We start from the raw sequence: 23,189 nt of genomic DNA, 5'->3' as shown, positions 1-23,189 counted from the left end.
GTTTCTTAAAACGTATTAAGCCGTTATTCTCTCCTATTAAAGTCAGTAAAGGTACGCTTAATTAAGCTGGTACCAAATGAGATAAATAATTGTGGCTGAACTTAAACCCATTTTGTTTTCTTTTTGCAACATTTCTAGAATTAATAATTGTCCAAATTATTCATACTCACGAACACGCCTTAGGATATCTCATTGTATACTAAACTTAGAGGATTTCAGCAGCTTTCGTATTTAAGTTATCTGGGGGGGGGATTAATTACTAATTCATCGATGTATCTGTAACTTTCTTGGTCAATTTTAAATTAGAAAATTTTCATTTCTTTGGCATGGAGTCGATTGCTATACTTTCTTAAGTCATTAAAGTGTTTTCGTATAAATTTATTATTTTGGAGAGTAATTCTTAGGTTAAAGATTATTAAGTTGTGGTAATTTCAAATAAACCATGATATGTTCAAACTACTGCAAACCCGAAGAAACAGGGTTTGTAAATGCTCCGTAAAAAATCAATATAATAACATTATGTACTTCTATTAACTAATGATCAAATCTAAAATCTAGCCTCTTGTTTGCTTCATCCTTTGTTGTTAATCTATACTCGTGTCTCTCTTCTTCACTCATTGCACTCCAAATCTTTTCCTTGCTGTTGTTTCTCCAAATGTAGTACCACTTGGTTAATGCCAACATGGGTATTAGTATCAACGTAATGGCAAATAGTTGCATGTTGCCTCTTTTATACAAAGGTTTATCATCCTGTCTGTAGATATTGTTGGCAATAATATTTCCCAACTGAACAAACATATTGTACAACGCCGAACAAATTGATCTATTTCTGACCGAGTTCGAGTTCCTTGACACCCATGCAACAACAATGGCATGGATATAAGGCTGACCTAAATACAATGTGTTGAGTACCCAAGTAGACCAAATGTCCTTTCCTGCACCAGACCACCATCTGATCACCCCCATTATTGGGGTTGCATAAAGTGGTGCAAGACAACAGACCCATGACCTTTCGTTGACTCTCTCTGAGAACCAGGATATCGATAACAAGAAAATAATATGAATCACTGTTGATGGAATGGTCAACAAGTTCGTATTAAAGACAGAGAATCCCAATTGCCTATTCATCAAGGTGAAATATGAGGTAAATGTTTGTTGTCCAATGTATGCGACAATACCAATGGCGTAAAGAGGCCACATGTCGTAATCAATGAGACATTTGAGCATATTCTTAGGTCCAATAGCTTGACGGTTATTCATGGACCCTTTACCAGGGTCATCTCGAAGAATTCTATTCACCACAATCTTCTCCTCTCTGTCGGTGAACCAACCCTTTGGATTCCACTTTGTTTTCGTTTGCACAGCACTAGGAACCATCAAGAACCATGATGCGATACCAATAACCAACGTGAATGCACCTTCTATCAAAAACAAGAATTGCCAACCGTGCCATCCCCAAGTATTTAACCTCAAAATACCAAATGCCATCAATGAAGTAGCAATCTGGACCAAAGATAAAGTAGTCCAGAACCAAGATAATCTAATGGGCAATTCTTTACTAGTAAAAAAATAACTCAACCACAACACCAAATCTGCAATAAACCCACCTTCTAATACTCCAATCAAGCATCTAGTAATATAAAACCCTGCTTTCCCCTTCAATGCCGCCTGTGACATTGCAACTATACTCCAAGCACAAATTTGAAATGGAATAAATATATCTGGCCCTAAAGCCTTGGAAATCATTTGCGAAGGCACTTCAGCCGCCAAGAAACTACAAAGAAAAATTGTGTTACCCGTGTTGTAGTCATTGGTGTTCAACCCCAAGTTATCTAAAAAGTTGTCTGATACAGCTTGTTGCAAATTTCCTCTGTCAACTTGTAAACTGACAAACAAAAGACATGCAGTAAAAGCAACTCTCCAGTTCAACTTCCAAATGACTTTCTTTTCTTCTTCCGCCGTCCATTCAAAGTTAGGATCAAACGCAGAATAACTCTCATACCCCGACCTCGTATATATCTCACGATAATGTTCTTCTACCTTTGGATCTAAGAAAGGGTTCTTAGCTAGTTGATCCGACTCCAAGGAACTATCTGACACAACACGTGTAACATCTTCCTTATTGTACCCCTTAATAAACCCAGCGTCATTTTCGCTACTGGATGCCACTGAATTTTCTGAAGAAATTGAGGCGTTGGTTGTTGATCCGTGACGAGTCATAGTTGATGATGGGACTAAAGTATATCTGCCAAGAATATGTCGATCAAGTTTACCAAGAATAAAGGGTTTGAAAGAGGAAGCCACAGGCATTTTAAATATTTCAATCTTTAAACGTCCCTGTGGAAAATATTGTTTCTTTTTTTCATTGATTAATTGCTGGCATTAATTAAAAATCTGACGTGCTTTTACCTTAAATGGTTTGTGGTTAGCTAATATAATCTCTATTTTCTGTAAGAAAAACAATGGTGAGTGGTGAGCGCTTAACTATATTGGGAAACAATTTGCCTCTGTTCTGGTTTCCTAATTGCTACTTTACTAATTTTAAAATTTGGGTTTTCATTGTTTTAAGAAGTAAAAAACTGTGGTTGCAATTGCATCAGAAATTAATTTTTTGTTTCACTTTTTTTACCCCATTGTTTTTTCCGAATATGTAACGGTGTGGCTGCAAAATAAGCACATAGTTCTGACTACGGCATTCCTTGTAAAATTAGCCATTTCCAAACGCCAAAACCTAACGGTCCTATTCCGAAGCACACACTCAACCGAATGGTCAACAACACCGATGCTTTTCCCTTGAACTCCCGCCAAGGTCCTTCTGATCCGAACATAGTTGATTATTTAGTGGTTGCAAACAAGAAAAAAAAAAATGTGTCAAACGTGGCGTTTAAATTCGCACAAAATTAGCATACATCACGTGCGCGAGCTTTTACCCCTTTTCTACGTTGACACCCTTTGATTTTAATTATGCCACAGCACTGCCGACTTTCCATTTCACAACCCAAGGCTAATTAAACAATAGATGGAACTGCTAAATGTTCTAGAACATTGAATGTTAAAGGAATACTTTACCCAACTTAATCAACATCTTCTAAATTAGGGACACGATAAGTACTCCCCCTAAGTGTTTAAAATACAAGGGAGTTGCCCACAGACTGATAAGGATAGTCTCTGATTGATAATGCAGGTAAGAATTGTGGCGAGGTATGGAAATCTCAGAAAGTACAAAAATTTCTTTTTTTCAGACCCACAATTCTTATCACTAAACCGTTGGCGCATCCGACAGTCATCCGTAATCTTTAGAAATACTCAACGAAATGCGAGATTGGAAGGTGTTCTATTTGCTAAACATAGAAATTCACAACTCTATCATTTAACTAATGATCGAATCTAAAATCTAACCGTTTGTTAGCTTCATCTTTTGTAGTTTCTCTATAAACGTGCTTGTCCTCTTCAGTCATTGCATTCCAAATCTTGTCTCTGCTTTTGTTTCTCCACATGTAGTAAGACTTAGTCAACAACAATATCGGGATAAGTATCAATGTAATCACAAACAATTGCATATTACCTCTCTTGTATGTGGGCTTATCGTCTTCTCGGTAAATGTTATTACCAATGATATTACCCAACTGAACAAACATATTGTACAACGCCGAACAAATTGATCTATTTCTGACCGAGTTCGAGTTCCTTGATACCCAAGCTACACAAATAGCATGAATGTACGGCTGACCTAAATACAATGTATTCAATACCCATGTCACCCAAATCTGTTTACCTGAGCCCAGCCACCACCTGATGACAGCAATGAGGGGTGTTGCATATAATGGTGCCAAGAGGCATACCAAACTCCTCTCACCAACACGTTCAGAAAACCATGATATGATCAACAAAAACACAATGTGAAGCACAGAGTAGGGAATCGTCATTAAATTGGTATCAAATACTGAGAATCCCAATTGTCTATTCATAAGGGTGAAATATGAAGTGAATGTGCCTTGTCCGATGTAAGCCACGAGACCAATGGCATAAATTGGCCATAGGTCGTAATCGATAAGACACTTAAACAAATTTTTGGGACCAATAGCTTGACGGTTATTCATTGATCCTTTAGTCGGATCATCTCGAAGAATTCTATTCACCACAATCTTCTCCTCTCTGTCGGTGAACCAACCCTTTGGATTCCACTTTGTTTTCGTTTGCACAGCACTAGGAACCATCAAGAACCATGATGCGATACCAATGGCTAAAGTGAATCCTCCTTCGATTAAGAATAGGAACTGCCAACCATGCCAGCCCCATGTATTGATTCGCAATAAACCAAAAGCCATCAATGATGTCGATATTTGCACCAAGGATAATGTAGTCCAGAACCAAGACAACCTAATGGGCAATTCTTTACTAGTAAAAAAATAACTCAACCACAACACCAAATCTGCAATAAACCCACCTTCCAACGCTCCAATCAAGCATCTCGTGATATAAAACCCTGCCTTGCTTGTAAGCGCAGCTTGGGTCATGGCTACAATACTCCAAGCACAAATTTGGAAGGGGATGAAAATATCAGGTCCCAAAGCTTTCGAGATCAACTGTGACGGAACTTCAGCAGCCAAGAAACTAACAAGAAAGATGGTGTTACCAGTATTGTACTCGTTAGTGTTTAACCCCAAATCATCCAAAAAATTATCCGACACGGCTTGAGCCAAGTTCCCACGATCAACTTGCAAGCTGACAAACAAGAGACACGCAGTAAATGCTACTCGCCAGTTTAATTTCCAAATGACGGTTCTTTCTTCGTCTTCAGTCCATTCGAAATTGGGATCAAATGCCGAATAACTCTCGTATCGGGATTTGGTATAAAGGTCACGATAATATTCTTCCACTTTGGGATCCAAGAAGGGATTCTTTGCCAATTGTTTAGATTCAAAAGACGAGCCCGATTCAATTGTAGTAATGACATCTTTTTCTTCCTTTTTCAAGTTGGTAGTGATTCTGCTATCAAAAGATGAAGCCGGTTCAATCGAATTGTGCCTAGCCATATTCACTGTATTCTAGGTTCAGTGATTATCAATCGAATCAGGCAACACATCATTGTAATAGACGTTCTCCTATTTATATATGATCCAGAGACAGTCTTCTGGCTCTCGAAGCGCTTTGCAATTACCATTTTCCACGTTGCAAAAGCGTACAGTTATGACTTGAGAACATTGCATCGTGGTCTTGGCGCCAAGGCATACAATTCTGGCATCCTCATAGTTGAATATGGTTGTGTGTTGAAGATAAGCTATGTTTTTCCTACTCACTTTTGGATTCTATAATTTCTGAGAAAAAAAAATTGTGGTGGCATTTTTTATATGAGCTTTTTTGTGTAATTCGATGTAAATTGAGAATAATTGTGGCTGCGAATTTTGGCAAAATTGTCAATTTAGTATCATTCTTGTGCAATGGGCGTGGGTTACTGTTATTGCTACTACGTTTTTGAAATTAATGAATTGGTGCAGGCAATCAATACTCAACGACTGTGGTTTTGAGATAAGAGGTCGCAAATTTAATCACAAATTGTTCCACAAAGTGGATAAATCGCTTCTCACTCAGCTCGTAATCCACTAATTTACGATCTTGAAGATCACCGCTTCCTGATCTACAGGCTTTTAATCTCAATACACATGAGCACACAATACAATAAACAATATCAATTATTAATCACTGTTACTAGACAAAACCTACATCTTTGCCCTGACAAGTTCACCAACCATGCTCACCAAACCAACAGCAGTAGTCCATGTCTTGAAGAAAGTGGATGGTCCATCTACTCTAACATTACCTTGTTCTCCAAACCAAACTCTACCACCATATGGAGACAATGCCAACTTCATTAATTTGTCCTTCAGGGCATTGAATGGTGGGTATCTCGATTGCAACATCCAATCGTTGTTTAATGGTTGTTCAATGGTTGTTCTTTCATGGGTAAACGTTCTATAGGAATACTTTCCATGGTATGAACCGTATCCTGACTCACCAACACCTCCAAATGGTGCATTGTGCAAGGCAATGTGCATCAAGACATCATTGACTATCAAACCACCAGAGCGAATCGACTTCTTGATGGTGGCAATCTGGGGGTTCTTTTCGGCTGATGTGTATCCACTGGTGAAAATGTAAGCAGCCAATGGAGTGTCGTGGTTTCTGATAATATCTTTACAAGCGTCACCAATATCAGTGTATGTGAGAACTGGTAAAATTGGTCCAAAAATTTCTCCCTCCATTGAAGCATCCGTCCAAGAAGCATTATCAATCACTGTTGGTGCAACATACTTTGTCTCTGCATCAGCATCTCCACCTGTAACAATTGTTCCCTTGGTCTCTTTCAAGATATTGTTCATTCTATCAAAAGCACGCTCGTGAATCATGTGAGTAAAACTCTTGTCGAATTTATTAACACCCGGGTAAAGCTCATTTTCAATAACCTTCTTGAGCTCAGCAATAAAGCGAGCACGCTTGGATCGAGGAACCAAGACATAATCAACACCAATACACGTTTGGCCCGCATTGGCGAAACGACCCCAAGCAATTCTGCGTGCAACTGTAGCCAACTCTTTGTCCTTAGTGTCGTCCAAGATAATAGCAGGCGACTTACCTCCCAACTCAAGAACAACTGGGGTTAAATTCTCTGCTGCCTTCTTTGCAATGATTCTTCCAACCATACCATTACCGGTGTAGATAATCTTGTCAAATTTCTGGTCCAAGACTTTGGTGGTTTCTGGGATAGCACCATTGACAGCGAAAAAGATGTCGGGGTCCAAAGCTTTGGTCAACAAATCGACAAACAATTTGGAAAAACGAGGAGTTAATTCCGATGGTTTGAAAACAACAGTGTTACCAGCAGCTATAGCACCAACAATGGGTGAAATAGAGACAAATAATGGGTAGTTGAAGGCAGAAATAACCAACACAACACCCAAGGGGATTCTTTCAATATAGACTGGGTTGGTTAATAAATTGACTGGCAAATCAGTAACTGCCTCTGGTTTGGCCCACTTGTGCAATTGGGTCATGGTAAACAACAATTCATTCAATCCGGTGGCAATTTCATAGTTTCTTGTCTCGGAAGCGTTTCTAGAAAAGTCCAATTCCAAAGCGTCACAAATTTCTTGTTGATTATCCTTAATTGCGAAATAAAGGTTTCTCAATTGGTTTAAACGAAATTGAAGTGAATGGGTCTTACCGGTAAAGAATCCATCAGTAACCTTTTGAATACCAGCAGGGATTTCCGACAACTCGGTGTATTTATATTCAAATCCATCGGAGGCAGCTTTTACTTCGGCTGCTCCTCCGGTCTTTGTAGCTTGAGTAGATGCTTGGCTCGACTCGTTGGTTCTGCCAGATGCCATATCAGACAAAGTGGAAGCTTGACTAGATCTCTTGATTGAGATTCTATGTTCCAATGATGGCAGTTCACCACCATTAGATTTGGGCGATGATGCTGGTGATTCTGGTGAGCTCAAGCCTTCAACGTGCTCCAATTGTGGAGCTGGAATACCATTTGACTTTGCTTTACCATTGGTACCATTTTGTTGCTGACCACCGTTTGCTTGAGCAACAGCTGGCTTTGGAGCTGGTTGAGAAGCAGGTTTTGCATTGCTAGTCTTTGGATTGGATTTTGTTGATTTACTCATTATCCGTGGGGTATATTTCTTAATAGCTTTCTTCAATTCGGAACAGTTGAAATAGTTGTGAGATTCAGGCTACGCTTTCACTTTCTCTTTCTCCGTTGTGACGATAAGAAAGTACTTGTGGTGAAAGGTGTTTCTAAATGGAGTATATAATGGTTGAAGATTTTTTATCTCAATTTTAAAAGGGATTGGGTTGGTTGGTGGGGAAAAAATGGGGCAAATCTGCATATGCTAAATTTTTATTTTTAATCCGCTTTATATATTTTAGTACTGCATATAAACAAAGTATAATTATATGTATATATATGTATATATATATATACATATATACCGCCCTATCCTGTGAATTTTTCAAATCGTCTTTACATTCCAGGGTTATGAGCAAAAGGTGGGTTCACCAGAGAGTTGATATAAACAGAGGTTAGAATGTACCAAAATGTCAGGTGATTGTAACGGTTATTGAAATGAACAAATTCAAGTGTATTTTACAGTGGAGCAGGGTGGTAGATGAACCGCGTGGAGTTGGGGCAAAGACGTGACGGATAAATGATATTCTTGGAGTTTAAGTAGAGTTGCGGACTTTAAATTTTGTTGTATTTAGACACATCTTTAAGTCCGTGGCAGTTTTCTGCTTCTCAGATGCACGACTCCTCTTTTATTTTTTTCCTAGTTTGCCTTTAGACAGAGAGTCACCTGAGCAAGAAGAACTGGACTTTTACGGAGTTGGCAACGCAGATTCCTAGCAATAATGGACACACCTATTGGAATTGATGCAACGATAGGATCCGATTTCTCTCTTGAAAATCAAGATGAATTGGCTCAGTTTAGTCAGTTGGACTCACTAGGGGACTCAGAGCAAGGGTCAACAACAGTGCAATTACCCGATCCAATTCTGCTGCTGGTGCTGCTACTGGTACTGCCCCAGGTGAAGCAACTGACTCCATCGAATCAAAAGGAGGAACAAAGTAATCAAGATAAAACAGGTCTGTTAAATGAATCAGATAAACCAATTGATACAAACCAAGCAGCCCAATCCGACAAAATGGATATTGATACACCGGCTGAGGGGACTAATACATCGCAGTTAAACACCGACCTTGAACCTGCCTTTAAAGCAGCACCTAATTCATCACTAGACAAAACTGACGCCGATGAAACAAACGCAAATGAGGATCGCGGTGAAGATGACCCACTTGAGAAAATCAAACAAGTTCAACTACTTCCAGAAATATACAGTCTTTTATTTGACGTGTCAAATGGTAAAATACAACCACGTGATTTTGATAAACATATAGGGACACTACGGTCGAAGTTAAATAACTTGAGACTGTACATTCTGGAAGTTGAAGGCATTGATGTTGCTCCAGAGACTATGATGCGTGAAATAAACTGGCTAAAAGAGAATAATCTAAAGAAACAAAACTTATTGAGTCTGTTTAGAGATAAAGTAAGGAATGATTTTGTATGAGAATATGTATACTTGAGGTTTAATGATTAAGGTCTATTATTGCCAATTCTAATTCTAATTCTCTTCTCTTCTCTTTTAAATGTCTTGTGCAAATCTACGACGCGTTTTCTTGAAATTTGTTGTCACCAAATTGAATTGAATTGTCAAAAATACAATTCAAAAAAAAATGAAAGAAAGAAAGAAAGAAAGAAAGAAAGAAAGAAAGAAAGAAAGAAAGAAAGAAAGAAAAGACCCATTTTAGTTATCCTCCTCAACCAACAGCACGACATATAACAGAGAGGCAAAACTTCACTCAATGGAACTGTCTCCAATACAAAACTTTCCATTATCATTGGAAACACTTAAACAAACACCCGCATTAACTGCCGGGTTGCCCATATTCACCCTAATCCTATGTTTTTTCAAAAGTGCATTGGGATTTGAATTTTCCAGTTTGATACTTTACCCACGATCTCCATTGGAGTTCAATTTGAATGCAATATCACTATACTCCCTTGTTCATGTGGGATACTTGCATTGGTTCTTGAATATTTGCACCATTTTCACTCCATTAGCCATGTTTGAAAAACGTCATGGTACTGTTTATACAGGAATAACTTTGAATCTTTTAACTGTTATAGCTGCTTTGCAATACTGTCTTGTTGGGTTAATTTTCTACCCCGATACTGGTGTCGTCGGGTTGTCAGGAGTGGCATTTTCATTTATTGCCTACATGGCATATAAGGAGCATCAACATAAGCCAGTGTTGGAGACTTTTAATATTGGATCGCGTGAGATCAAGATTTATACACTAGCAGCTCCGTTTATAGCAGCAGTGGTATGCTTGATCGTGTTTCCTGCTAGTTCGTTGCCTGGTCATTTGGCCGGTATTTCCACGGGGTTTCTTTTAGCTAAGGGGTACATCAACAAATTGTACCCTCCTTCGAGTGTCATTCTAAAGATTGAAAACGTAGTGGCACCAGGAATTTCCTTGATAGGACAACTAGTTTCCTACCACAAAGAAGAAGATGCTGTGAATGTCCGAGGTGTGCAATATGCGCCATTATTCGTTGAGGAAGATGCAGAAGCAGCTCCATCTGCTACAACATCTGTTGTTCAGCCACAACCTACACGTACTGAATCATATACAAGGGAGTCACGTGTACTAGGTGAAGCTTAATCTAGGTAATCACAATGGCATGTAGAGGAAGTACCCCTGTATAAGTGGAATCTCCATCAACTCAAAGCTTACTTCATTTAATTATCGAACGCTTTACTCTCACCAAAAGCATTTTGCTGGGCCAGGTGCAGTAGGATTTTCTCTCTCCCTCTACATTTATCAAAGGCGGGTAAGTAAATTGAGCAAGCTATAGATCTATCTTGGATGCTACAAAGGTAATATAGAGTCTGTATAAATTGGTTACAATATATATATATATGTAGAAACGGAGTCAGAGAGAGGAGTGTGAAAATAAAATAAAACATGCGCAATAGCCGACAGAGACAAGAGAGACAAGAGAGACAAGAGAGAGAACAATAAAACAATAAAACAATAAAAAAAAATAAAATACCCAAAACAACAAAAAACCCTCTTTCAAGTTTTTCATACTTTGTTGTTTATTTATGTATACATATATATATATATGGTCAGTTATAACATCCATAGGCCATTACTAGTTATTACAATTCATTATTAACCCACCACACACACACATATATATATATATATCAGGTAGATCTACACCTTACCCCACCACCTTTTGGTAAAGGACAAAAAAAAACAACCCCACCAATTATGCTATCTAGTTTTACAAATGGAGAAATAAACAATGATGGCCATAAACACGATACGAAGGGGAAGGCTGTAGATAAGGATAAGAATAGCCTGCAGCAACAGCTGAAACTACTGCCTAATCAATCCAATCCTGATCAAGGAAAGAAGAGGAAGAAGAAGGGTAAATTTAAAAATAGGACTCATTTATTTTCCAGAACCACTATTCACACCCCACAATCAAAACCATCAGATAGTAAAGCCACAACAACGACAACAAAAGCTGAAGCAGCTTTGCATAATCCTTCACTAAATGAAACCGCCAAGCAGGACCAAAGGCTACTGAAAGGGAAGGAGTTACTTGATCATGGAGCCAATAACGAGGAGACCCGTAATGTCAAGAACAGCTCATACAAAACATCACCAGATAAGCAAGCCAGTAAAGTGCAATCATCAAAACAAGCAGTTGCAGTTGAGACACCAGTATTGCCCTCTCAGATACTGTTTCAAGGGATACCCAAGAGCCCACAAGTGTACAAGTCGCCAAGAAAAGAAGTATTAACTCGCCAAAAACAAAATGAACAGATACAAAACAACAAAAGAGTTGACCTTCGAGACCACTTGAAACCAAAAGATGAAACAAATGTCTGTCCTTCTGCTGAGCCACACCATGAAGATTTACAACAACCAGTGAGTATAATGATGGAAGATAAAGTAACATTGTTCAAGTACAAATTGCTGAATATAGTTGAATTACCACACAAGAATGACAAATCGGGGTCCTTATTGGCCCATGGAGAATTTGAAATTTTCCAATTACTTAATGGCAGTGTCACTTGTTTGTCATGTGGTGGCAAACTGTTTATTTATCCATTACTTCCCAAGATTAAAATTTTCAGAATAAGTTTCAATCAATTTCTTATGCCAATGTTGAATCCAGAACGGTATTGGAGAATCACTATTGATACGGAGGAAAACAATGTATTGGCTATACTTGAAGGTACTTTAGAAAGAAATGTAAACTACATTCATGTTAGTGATCTGACTGTATCTGATCATTCTCCCAACGCCGAAGTAACAGAGCAAGAAAATGGGGGCAACACTAACGATGAATCAGGTTTGGCCAACAGCATAGATGCAAAACCACGTGAGTTAATGAAAAGTCCAAGTCCCCAAAACAAGATTTTCCCCACGATTATCGATACGGAAATACCGGAATCACCACCATCAGCACCAATTTCACCAACGCATTCGCCAATACAACAGTTTGAGCTCTCACCTAAAGCGACAAGACACCACGCCACATCTCTTTTAAAAAAATCCTCACAACAGTCGTTGTCAACCAATGTTGCGTGTCTTGATTGGAACAACAACACCAATTCACAACCAAATCAACAACTTAAACCAAGACGTTCGTTTCATTCAAACCCATATCGAACAAATAGCAGTTATGACGACACACACTTGCTGCACAATCATGAAAAACCTGGTGGTAATACAGCATATCATCAAAATAACACTGCTGCTCATACACCATCACATATTAAAACTGTTGATGAGCAATCGGAAGGGTCAATGGATTCATTATTGGATGAATTCGAGCAGAATATAGCCCGGACAGTAAGAAATCCCTCAGTGTATTCGCGACCAGTCTCGAGGCTTCAATCAGTCACATCGCATCATAATCCCGTGCCCACTTATTCAAGAGGGAAATACTTCCACGGCAATATTGATCGTGATGAAGAAGAAGAAGATGAAGATGATGCTGATGCTGCTGCCGAAGTTTATGAAGATGCACGTGCGTTCACTGATCGTAGAGGGGTACTACCTAACGGAAGCAGCATCCATGGCGATGCAACGCGAAATGGAGGAGAAGGAAGAGCAACAGCGTACACTAGTAGTTTGCATGACCGTGGTCTTCATTCAGCAAGAAGCAGGAGATCATCACGCAGTGATTTGTACACGAATGAAAGTGGCTGGATGGAACCCAATTTAGATGCAAGTACCTATCAGAAAACACCCATACGTGGGTCGTCGAATGTATCATCATCGAGATTACCCAAGTCACGGTCTAACTATAGCATAAGCAGTTCAGCCTCAAATGGGTATAATTTGGGAAACATATATCGGTCAGTGATTGGACAGCTGCGTCGTGCTTCATACTACAGTCAGTACCAGTACCAGAACCAGAACCAACCACTACCACCCTCACATAACATGTCACTGGCACTGCACCAGCAACTGCAACCGCAACTTCATTTACAGCTGTACCTGCAACTGGTTAGAAATGGTCATTTTGATAATAACAATCTAGATGCAAGGTCAACCACAAAATCAATGTCACGATTACCGACAACCAATCGACAATCAGATATAAGTAGACGAAGACAAAGTACTTATTTTGGCTCAAATGCCAATCAATCTATAAATGGGTCGGTTAGTGGCAGTATACGCAACAATAATTCTAATTCGAATAGAAATGCCAATGCAAATGCCAATGCAAATGTCAATGTCAAGCTCAATTCAAATGAGATTTATCAGTTGCTTAGTTCTAAAGATGAACCAAAGAGGAGTAATGCAAATTTAAATGCAAATGCAAACGCTAATGCGAGTACGTTGCCCAAGAGTACCAGTTTCACTTCACGGTTATTTGGGTGGTGATGATTTGACTGATTCGCTTCCATCCAGAAAAAGAAAACGAAAAAAACTATCTATACGGGTTGAACGATATATGTTAATCTTTATCTCTCCCTCTCACTCTACATTCATCGTGAAATAGTGAGAATATATTATTATTTATATATACAAAACAGCTCTAGGAGAAAGAAAGAAAGAAAGCGTTTTCGTGTGTGACTGTTTAAATGACAGGCCTTTGTTCTCTCTCTATATGTATAGAACAAAGACACCATCACAATCACCATCATCACATTAAACTACCCCTTGTTAGTAGCATCTCTCCCCTCCTCGATCTTTGAAATATCATCTCATTTAGTCCTTTATTGTCTTCTGATTCTCCATTATCCTTCTATGAACCACCCAGTTACAATGCAGGAGCTGGAGCACCAGGAATTGGGTTTCCATTAGCATCGACTAACCCTTGTTGCATCAACAACAATTGTTCATTACCCGCAGCTTCAAATTGCAAACCCAATCCTAATCTTGATGTGTTTTTTAATTGATCAATTTCACCGCTAAACAATACACTGACAGTAGGCAAGATTCTCTTTTCCAAAAATGCACTAACTTTTCCCTTGGAATCCAATTGTCCTCTAAACATGGCAGTTCTGTATTCATACTTAGCACCAATGGTGGTAGTTCCCTCAATGACTGGTTCGAATCCAATTCCCATTAATGGATCAGCAACTTGCTTCATAGTGGCGGCAACTTGAGTTTCCAAACCAGCTTCAACTTTATCACTAACTTTTCTCCAAAATGAAGCGACAAAAGCACCTTGGCCTTGGAATTGGGCCGAGGCGATCCATTTACCAGCATTGTTGTAACGAGCAACGTATGAAACTGCGGTGTCTGGTGGAGCCAATGGCTGTTTTGAATACATTGCTTCTAAACCAAGGGCAAATTTAGGAGTTATACTTTGCAACAAGGAACCCACGGCAACACCAGAAAACCCACCGTATAAAAAGTTTGGATTTAATGCTTTCAAATTGATGGAGAAATCATTAGCTTGGTAATCTTGTTCCAATTGCACCATTGAAGGTTGCGATTGGGCCAACTGTAATGTGATTTTGGAAATGTTGGCTTTGTCCCATCCATAATTGATTCTTCCACTGAAATTGTATTCATTATCAATGTTACCTTGCAAGAAATAATCATCGGCAGCAAACAAGGCACTGAAGGCGTATGCAGGCAACACTTGCGAACCTAAACTCAAAGTATGAGAAGTTTGGAAAGCAGGAGCTATGGAAAAGGCCTTGTTTAAATCAGCTCTTAATCCAGTGAAAAAATATTGGTTCAAAAATACATCTCTTGACACTTCTTTATTTAAATTTTCAATGGTTCCTGGGTTGGTTAAGCCCAAGTTGGCACGGTGTTCGCTTATAGCGTTGTGTACATCGTTTAAATATGAAAATACTGGGTTTGATGACCAAAATGAATTTTGTTTTGGTGGTGGTGGTGTAACATTTGGTAATGTAGGAATGGCCAATTTGGAAATGTCAGTGATTGGAGCAGGTGTAGGCTGTTGTTGTTGTTGAGCAGACATGGCTTGTTGTGTTGTCTTGTGTTGCTTGTTGTGTGTTCTGCTCAGAAGGCTTTTTTTTTTACTTTCTTTTCCCTTTGCTTCAGTATGTAGAACTTTATTTGAGATTTTGATCTTTTAATGAATGCGTTGAAAATTTTTAATTTGCGGGAAAACTCTTTTTTGGTGCACTGTACACGACTTGTATATCAATAGTGCTACCAGTTGATTAGTTATTTTGTATAGTTTGGGGTATTGGAGACAAAGAGAGTATCTATGTTACTGTTCTGAGGTTATTTTTTCAAGGTAGGGCGGGTTCAAGCTTAATGAACTTGTTTTGATTGATTCTCTTGTAGTGCTAAGAAGCTTGTTTGTATAGTTGAAGTGCACTACGTCGGAAAATTTGATAGTTCTTTGAGCGAAAGATCTTCAACTTCGAAGGTGAAGAAGCAGAGTATGGCCAGCAAAGAATGGTTTCTGTGTTTCTGTTAACTTGTGAAAACAGAGCCAACGAGTCCAAGTGTCAATAACTTGAGGGTTCCTCTTCTAATCACCGAAGAAACAAAGATACAACCTTTGTTATATGCAGTATTTATTTCATTGACGTCACATGTGAAAGAGAGACAGTAGTGGGTTGGTGCGAGGGGTATTTCACTAATTTCTTTGGTGATAGATGGTGGTGGTGGTGGTAATAATTAATAAGTAGAAAGAAAATTAAAGTAAAGCAAGACAGCGATACCAAACTGGGAAGAGTGGAATGATTTAAAGATTTTGTATACGTAACTTCGGAATACACTTCCTCTTCTTCGTCTTATTCTTCTTCTTTTCCTCTCTATCATCTCAGTACAATATTAAGTGTTACAAAATAATAATGTCCTTTTCGCAATTCATTCAACCGAAAAATAAAAAAAAAACATCATCCTAAGCTCCGACACAATCATTTTAATTAGCAATAGTACTGCAAGTATATATATATATATATCTTTATAAAGTACTACCACCCATTGGATACTTCCCAATTACTTACACATAACAACATCAACTATAACAGTTGTTATTATCTACTACAAACTAACACACTTTACTCAATTGGAACAGAATCACTTGATAATATACGTATCCCTCTACTATAGCACTATTAAAAGGGATGACGTCAATTGTTAATGGAACATCAACCATTTATTTGGTGGCAGGATCACAACAATTGTTGGATAATGCCATCACCTTCTATACCAACACACTAGGATTAACTGAACATTCACAAATTCAAGACACCACATTCCTTTCCAATGACGGAAATAAAGCCATTATTGAAATCAAATTGGATCCAAGTCAAGGATTATCTGAATCTGAAGTTAAATCAAGAAGATCAGACATTGAATCGAAATTGAATGTTGTTGATTGGCGGACTTTGGATAACACCTCGGTGTTGAAAGTGGACAACTTAGTCGACTTGATTGAAGTCTTGTCTAGTTCAAATTTGGTATTGCAAATCACTCCTAATGAATTGTATCCTAATGAAGTTTACATTGTTGACCCCTTGGGCTATATAATTGGATTCACGGCTTGTAATGATCCGTTAACTGTTGTACCGCCAGTTCAAAAGACCAGGCCAGTTGTTGCTAGCACTGCTATGCAAACAAACAACCCATCAACCTCAACCTCGATCAAAAATGATGATGAACTTTTGGGTAATTTCAAACGCAGAAGAAATATTGCCGTAATGACTTCGGGTGGTGATGCTCCAGGGATGAATGCTTGTGTTCGTGCAGTTGTGAGAGCAGCTATATATCGTGGGTGCAAGGCATTTGCCATTATGGAGGGTTATGAAGGTTTGGTCAGAGGTGGACCGCGTTATATCAAGCAAATGAAGTGGCAAGATGTTAGGGGGTTCTTAAGTGAAGGTGGTACTAATATTGGTACTGCTAGATGCATGGAGTTTAAAGAGCGTTGGGGTAGGTTGACTGCTTGTAAACATATAATTGAAGCGGGTATCGATGGATTAATTGTTTGTGGTGGAGATGGATCTTTAACTGGAGCAGATTTATTTAGAAGTGAATGGCCCTCGTTGATTTTGGAATTGAAGGAGAATGGTGATATCACAGAGGAGCAATATGAGAGACATAAACATCTCTATATTTGTGGATTAGTGGGGTCAATTGATAATGATATGGCCACTACTGACTCAACAATTGGTGGGTATTCAGCCTTGGATAGAATCTGCCGTGCTATTGATTATATCGATGCTACTGCCAATTCGCATAGTCGTGCGTTTGTCGTTGAAGTCATGGGTAGACATTGTGGTTGGTTAGCATTGATGGCGGGTATTGCCACTAGTGCTGATTATATTTTGATTCCAGAAAAGCCATCCTCTAGTCGTGATTGGACTGATCAAATGACACAAATTGTATCTCAGCATAGAAAAGCCGGTAAAAGAAAAACTATTGTTATCGTTGCCGAAGGTGCTATCACTTCTGATTTGAAACCCATTAGTTCAAAAGAAGTCAAAGATGTACTTGTTGAACGATTAGGTCTAGATACGAGAATCACCACTTTGGGACATGTGCAACGAGGTGGACTCGCCGTGGCATTTGATCGTATTTTGGCCACATTACAGGGGGTTGAGGCAGTTAAAGCAGTATTGGAATTGGAGCCACAAACTCCGTCACCATTGATTGCTATTGATGAGAATCAAGTTGTTCGTAAACCGCTAGTTGAAGCCGTCAAGATTACTAAATCGGTAGCAGCAGCCATTGAAGACAAGAACTTTGAGAAAGCAATGTCATTTAGAGATTCTGAATTTAAGGAACATTTATACAATTTCATTGCCATGAATACTGCTAATCACATGGGACCTTCATTGCCGGTTGAAAAACGCAAGAAAATTGCCATTATAAATATTGGTGCTCCAGCTGGTGGTATGAATTCGGCAGTTTATGCAATGGCAACCTATTGTATGTCAAAGGGCCATACCCCATATGCTATACATAATGGATTCGCTGGGTTATCGAGACATGAGTCGGTAAAGTCAATTGAATGGTTGGACATTGAAGGATGGAATAGTGTCGGTGGATCATTAATTGGAACCAATAGGCAATTACCTAGTGAGACTGATATTGGAATGATTGCGCATTATTTTGAAAAGTACCAATTTGATGGATTGATTATAGTTGGTGGATTTGAAGCGTTTATTTCTTTAAACCAATTGGAACAAGCAAGATCAATGTATCCTGCATTTAGGATCCCCATGGTTTTAATTCCAGCAACTATATCCAATAATGTACCAGGAACTGAATATTCCTTGGGATCCGATACTTGCTTGAATGCAATTATGGATTACTGTGATATTATCAAACAATCTGCATCAGCAACAAGAGGAAGGGCCTTTGTTATTGAAGTGCAAGGAGGTAATTCAGGATATATTGCCACCTATGCGTCATTAGTTAGTGGTGCTCAAGTCTCGTATGTGCCTGAAGAAGGTATCCAATTGGAACAATTAGAAATGGATATCAATTCACTTCGAGAAGCATTTGCCGTTGAACGGAACTTGACAAAAGCCGGTAAATTAATCATCAAGTCATCCAATGCATCTAAGACCTTGACTCCCCAAGTATTGGCTGATATAATAAGAGCTGAAAGTTATGGAGAATTTGACACGAAAACTGCCATTCCTGGACATGTACAACAAGGTGGAATACCATCACCCATAGACCGATCAAGAGCCGATAGATTCGCCATTAAAGCAGTGCAATTTATTGAAGAACATGCTGAATTGATGCAAACGACGAGGTATGAGTTGGATTTCTCTCTGGATGACGCTGCTATTCAGTCTACTGCTGTTGTGTTGGGAATTAAATCGTCGCATTTGAAATTCACTTCGATTCGAAGATTATATGATTTTGAAACTGAGTTGGGGAGAAGAATGCCCAAGAAGGTGTTTTGGACGAGGACGAGGGAGATTGCGGATGATTTAGTTGGTAGAACGAGATACCACAAAGATGAGGAGTGAAAGCAATGTATGAAAGAGATAGAGAGAAGGGGGTTTGCCTTGTTTGTATAGTATATTTTTAAATACGATTTCTAAAAAAAAGGAAAATAAAAGCACGTCCTTACTAGTTGCAGATACATTCACCTCTCAGTTATGGCCAGACCTTGTATAAGAGCAAACATTCGAATTGAATGCCAAACATGGCAATAAGGACCAAGAGGGATAATCCAAAGCTCTACTCAGCTGCCTGCTTAAAATGGTACAACCGGGGCATGGGCAGACGGACTGATACTGGCCACAGAAGTGTTGTTTTCAACAAGAGCTTCGATTCCTTCACTAGCCTTTTCGATCCTATGGGATGTTGTCACTTGTTGTCTAGTCCTCCAGAATTTCAAATGGTCTTGTTTCCCAGCTTCGTCATCATCACCATTACCAAAATTAGCTCTTCTTCTTCTCTTTATCAGTTTCGGTTCACGCCGATAAGCCTCAAGGTATAGTACTGGTACCTTTCATCTACATATTGTTTCGTAATTCTGAATCGATTGACTAGGATAAGCAAAGCAGTGAATAAAGTAGTGAGTGGTAAACAAAACAAACATGTTGACAAAATTCTTCCTTTATCTTGGCTGATATCTACGATATCATTAAATGATTTGTCGATTAATGACACACGACATGATGTAGCCTGAATCTGTTTGTTTGTTTATTAGTGGTGGTGCGAGATAAGACAAGATAGTGTAAACTGTCGATTTTAAGGTGGTGGAATGGGCACGGCTTGGTTAGGGTACAGCCGTATTCAACCTAGAGGAAACTTCTCCTCCAAATAGCTTTAAAAAACTCCATTCTAACCAAAAGTTAAGCCAATTGAGTACTCAGTAATTTTGGTGTAAATTGCCCTTGAACTTTCCTCAATTTGGGTGCAAACAGTTTGCAAAAAAAATTGAAATTGGAAGGATATCACGAATGCAGGAAAGAGAAGATGGAGGTTTGATATCCTCTTTTCTCTTTCTGCTGGAGATGCAGTTAAATCCACAAAAATTGATGCTTAGTACTTTAATAATATATAGCACCCCACTCCTTTCTTCTGTTAATACTAATATAAAACGTCTTAATTGCAAGGGTGGTTTCGAGTAGTAAAAATGTGTCGTGTCATTAGTTTTAGTTTGACGACACAGAAGAAGACACGAAAAAAAATAAAAATATAAAATTTTATAAAATGAAACCACAAATTTAAAACAAAGAGAAACAATATCAACACATCCACACAGGTATTAATTTACATTTCAAACTACCAAAAGTCTAACATCAACATTAGAGTAATCTAAGCATAGATATATACTTCTTCAGAATTACCATACTGCAACGCAAGAGACAAACACACCCTCACGCTTGAAATATTTCAACTTTGAAAGCTGAACAAGAGAAGTTTATATCCCCACAATGTCTACAGTGGATCAACAACAACACCAATATTCACCAAGTATCAAGACGGGACTGTTTTCTATGAGATCACCTCATCTTAATCGTGTGAACAACAACAACATAACGGACAAGTCCACCTCAACACCTCCGCCAACAAGATACTCCAGAACATCATCGTCTGATTATGTAACGGGTCAATTTCAAAGCCTATCACTAGGATCAAGATCTGTACCACATTCAGGCAAAATGACCTCGATATGCCAGTTTTTTGATCAGGTTTTCAATTTAAAAGACTCAGAAACTATACTACAAAAGTCCAAAGATGGACAATTTTACAAAACATTACAACAAGATTTCAATTTGAAACCACAATTGCCCTTTCCCCAAGCCGGTGGCGAGGGGGTTAAAGATGCATTGTTTACTTCAATTGGACCCCATTTGACTATTCCATTTGATATTTGGCTAAGAGATGAAATATGTATTAATGATGTCAAGGTGAAAAACACAATGTTGAGAGAAATTAATGGCATGATTGAAGCAGAGTTGAAAGATGTGGAAAACCAGTCTTCACTGGAAGTGACTTTGAACTATTATGGTAAATTGCTTAAAGCTTATAATTTTTACGAAATACCTGTCAGAAATTCATCCCATCTAGTCAGTGAGGATGGAAACAGAAATGGCAATGGGAATGGAAATGGGACATTACAAGAACATTTTGATGAAGAGTTGGAAATCAGGCGAGATAGAATGGGTAGTTTTACTTCTAATCCTGATTTTGATTTTGGATCTTTGGAAAAACCATTTTATCGAAGTCATTCCAACCAATCGAATGATTCGCAATCACACCAGAATAAGCGTATCAGCGCCAGCAGTATGCTGTCAAAGAAACGATTTTCATCATTTTTAACTGGTAGTGGTAGTGGTGGCCATAATAATAACAAAGACGGCCTGAATGTGTCGTCGTCGTCACCTGATTTGCGTGATGGCAACCATCGTCGATCTCATTTGCTGACCCCAACTACACCACCACAACCACATTTTAGACAATTTTCAACATCATCGTCATCATCAACGTCTACGCCTGCATCATATTCAACGCCGACTTCGTCATCACCGCCATCGCACTACTTCCAACAACAACAGCAACAGCAGCTGCAGCAGTTCCGCCACGACGGAAGCCCCACTCCAAAGAGTCACTTGTTTGAAGATCCCAATGGCACGCCAACATCTTCCCACAATTCAATGTCAGTCAACAATTTATTATCCAAACTGAGGTTATACAACCGAATGAAGAAACATCGGGAGCTGGCATCTTCAGTCAATACCAATTCTTCGCATCAAAGTTACCCCAGTAACAGAAGCAGTATAACAACGGCGGCTTCAGGAGGAGCTGGTTCATCTTCTGGAGGGTCACGTCGAAGAAGCCTGGTCACCACTAATGTCAAGCACCTTTTTGGAACCAATGGCAATAACAATGGCGGCGGTGGCAGTGGCAGCAACAGTGTTAATGGTGACGTATCATCATTCGATTCATCAAGGACATTAATGCCAACGGAGCTGTATCCACCACTGCCTTTTGATAATCTTGCCTTGACCAAGGAGGAAAAACTTGAAAATAACAAGGATAAACACGAGTATTACAATGCGGTTACTCAGTTGATGAGAGAAAGCAGACGGATTTTGCAAATTTTATTCAATTCTAATAACAATAATAATAATAATAAAGATACTTCCAAACTAGCTAAGTTGATTGATTTTATCACCACCAAAGTGTTTAAATTCATTTTGATTGATGTGTTTACCATGGTTTTAACATATTGTGATTTGAAATGTTGTAATTTTAGGAATATTTAAACCAGAAATAGACTACTACTACTACTACTATATATGCTTTTATGAACCATTTGTAAAACGAAATGCAAAACACCCTCTATTTACAACTACTCAACATTTGCAGAATAACACCCAACAACTGGTCATTCTCACAAGCAGCAGCCACTCGTTCCTTATCATTCAATTGTTTATTCACTTGCAGTTCCAGCTGATGCGTACCTTCTTTAATGACAATCTTGATTCTGAATCTGGCGGGTAAACTACGTTCCAAACGAACGCGAATACCCAAGCCAATCAACGTAGCTAGTGAGCAGTGGGTTATGGTGGGTGTGATTTTAATTGTAATTGTTGAGATTTGATTCTTTGGGGCTTGTGCAATGGATATGTCTTGAAGATTGACGACCGCGAGTTGTGCTAGTGTTAATGGGTGTTCTGGATCTGATATGGTTGAGATGAGATCGAATATCTCTTGTTCGTCTATGGGATCTTCGTCATTGATGGTGGTTGCACCAGGCTCAATTATAGCTTCATTGTCCATCATTTCTTCATCAGACGATGAAAGTGGTTCTTCAAGTGAGGATGCATCGGCTGTATCATCGGGCAAGTTGAGAAGTGAAAGCGACGTGATTTCGGAAATGAGTTTTGCATTCTTGAAATCATTAGAGAATGATGATTCATCTAGATTAGGGTTTAGTCTTGTGGGGAGGTTGTTTACGTCGATGATAGTTGGGTTGGCATTTATTGGATCACTCATTTTGTATTTAGTGAGGGGATATGTGTATAAAATGAAGGTTCCGTAAATGGGTATATAAGCTTGTGCAAAGTATAGCTGTAGGTTTGATTAGTAAACGATTGATGAGTGA

The 23,189-nt window shown here is 38.8% G+C and overlaps 11 protein-coding genes across 11 annotated transcripts; 5 read left to right on the top strand and 6 right to left on the bottom strand. All coding sequences in view use genetic code 12, as the record gives it.

Moving 5' to 3' along the window:
- Positions 1-534: 534 nt before the first annotated feature.
- CANMA_000803 (uncharacterized protein) lies at positions 535-2,310 on the bottom strand (the record flags this gene model as incomplete). The annotated part of the gene is made up of 1 exon (XM_051818195.1): positions 535-2,310. One exon carries the CDS (start codon positions 2,308-2,310, stop codon positions 535-537), a length of 1,776 nt encoding a protein of 591 aa, XP_051673618.1.
- Positions 2,311-3,374: 1,064 nt separating this feature from the next.
- On the bottom strand, positions 3,375-5,251 carry CANMA_000802 (uncharacterized protein; the record flags this gene model as incomplete). Its single annotated transcript, XM_051818194.1, has 3 exons — positions 3,375-3,767; positions 3,843-5,048; positions 5,204-5,251. The coding sequence occupies 3 exons, from the start codon at positions 5,249-5,251 to the stop codon at positions 3,375-3,377; spliced, it is 1,647 nt and encodes a 548-aa protein (XP_051673617.1).
- A 469-nt stretch (positions 5,252-5,720) lies between these two features.
- Positions 5,721-7,673, bottom strand: CANMA_000801 (uncharacterized protein; the record flags this gene model as incomplete). Its single annotated transcript, XM_051818193.1, has 1 exon — positions 5,721-7,673. One exon carries the CDS (start codon positions 7,671-7,673, stop codon positions 5,721-5,723), a length of 1,953 nt encoding a protein of 650 aa, XP_051673616.1.
- Positions 7,674-8,418: 745 nt separating this feature from the next.
- On the top strand, positions 8,419-9,138 carry MED9 (Med9p; the record flags this gene model as incomplete). Its single annotated transcript, XM_051818192.1, has 1 exon — positions 8,419-9,138. One exon carries the CDS (start codon positions 8,419-8,421, stop codon positions 9,136-9,138), a length of 720 nt encoding a protein of 239 aa, XP_051673615.1.
- A 295-nt stretch (positions 9,139-9,433) lies between these two features.
- On the top strand, positions 9,434-10,297 carry CANMA_000799 (putative rhomboid protease; the record flags this gene model as incomplete). Its single annotated transcript, XM_051818189.1, has 1 exon — positions 9,434-10,297. The coding sequence occupies one exon, from the start codon at positions 9,434-9,436 to the stop codon at positions 10,295-10,297; it is 864 nt and encodes a 287-aa protein (XP_051673614.1).
- A 615-nt stretch (positions 10,298-10,912) lies between these two features.
- On the top strand, positions 10,913-13,549 carry CANMA_000798 (uncharacterized protein; the record flags this gene model as incomplete). The annotated part of the gene is made up of 1 exon (XM_051818188.1): positions 10,913-13,549. One exon carries the CDS (start codon positions 10,913-10,915, stop codon positions 13,547-13,549), a length of 2,637 nt encoding a protein of 878 aa, XP_051673613.1.
- Positions 13,550-13,928: 379 nt separating this feature from the next.
- On the bottom strand, positions 13,929-15,107 carry TOM40 (Tom40p; the record flags this gene model as incomplete). The annotated part of the gene is made up of 1 exon (XM_051818187.1): positions 13,929-15,107. One exon carries the CDS (start codon positions 15,105-15,107, stop codon positions 13,929-13,931), a length of 1,179 nt encoding a protein of 392 aa, XP_051673612.1.
- A 1,123-nt stretch (positions 15,108-16,230) lies between these two features.
- PFK2 (6-phosphofructokinase subunit beta) lies at positions 16,231-19,092 on the top strand (the record flags this gene model as incomplete). The annotated part of the gene is made up of 1 exon (XM_051818186.1): positions 16,231-19,092. One exon carries the CDS (start codon positions 16,231-16,233, stop codon positions 19,090-19,092), a length of 2,862 nt encoding a protein of 953 aa, XP_051673611.1.
- A 230-nt stretch (positions 19,093-19,322) lies between these two features.
- On the bottom strand, positions 19,323-19,670 carry CANMA_000795 (uncharacterized protein; the record flags this gene model as incomplete). Its single annotated transcript, XM_051818185.1, has 2 exons — positions 19,323-19,577; positions 19,665-19,670. The coding sequence occupies 2 exons, from the start codon at positions 19,668-19,670 to the stop codon at positions 19,323-19,325; spliced, it is 261 nt and encodes an 86-aa protein (XP_051673610.1).
- Positions 19,671-20,511: 841 nt separating this feature from the next.
- Positions 20,512-22,347, top strand: CANMA_000794 (uncharacterized protein; the record flags this gene model as incomplete). The annotated part of the gene is made up of 1 exon (XM_051818184.1): positions 20,512-22,347. One exon carries the CDS (start codon positions 20,512-20,514, stop codon positions 22,345-22,347), a length of 1,836 nt encoding a protein of 611 aa, XP_051673609.1.
- Positions 22,348-22,423: 76 nt separating this feature from the next.
- Positions 22,424-23,080, bottom strand: CANMA_000793 (iron-sulfur cluster assembly protein; the record flags this gene model as incomplete). Its single annotated transcript, XM_051818183.1, has 1 exon — positions 22,424-23,080. One exon carries the CDS (start codon positions 23,078-23,080, stop codon positions 22,424-22,426), a length of 657 nt encoding a protein of 218 aa, XP_051673608.1.
- Positions 23,081-23,189: the final 109 nt, after the last annotated feature.

The sequence above is a fragment of the Candida margitis genome (genome assembly GCF_024628925.1).
Source record: "Candida margitis strain CBS 14175 chromosome Unknown scaffold8, whole genome shotgun sequence".
Lineage (NCBI taxonomy): Eukaryota > Fungi > Ascomycota > Pichiomycetes > Serinales > Debaryomycetaceae > Lodderomyces > Lodderomyces margitis.
The sequence above is the reverse complement of the archived record's forward strand: the minus strand, read 5'-3'. Positions and strand labels throughout refer to the sequence as shown.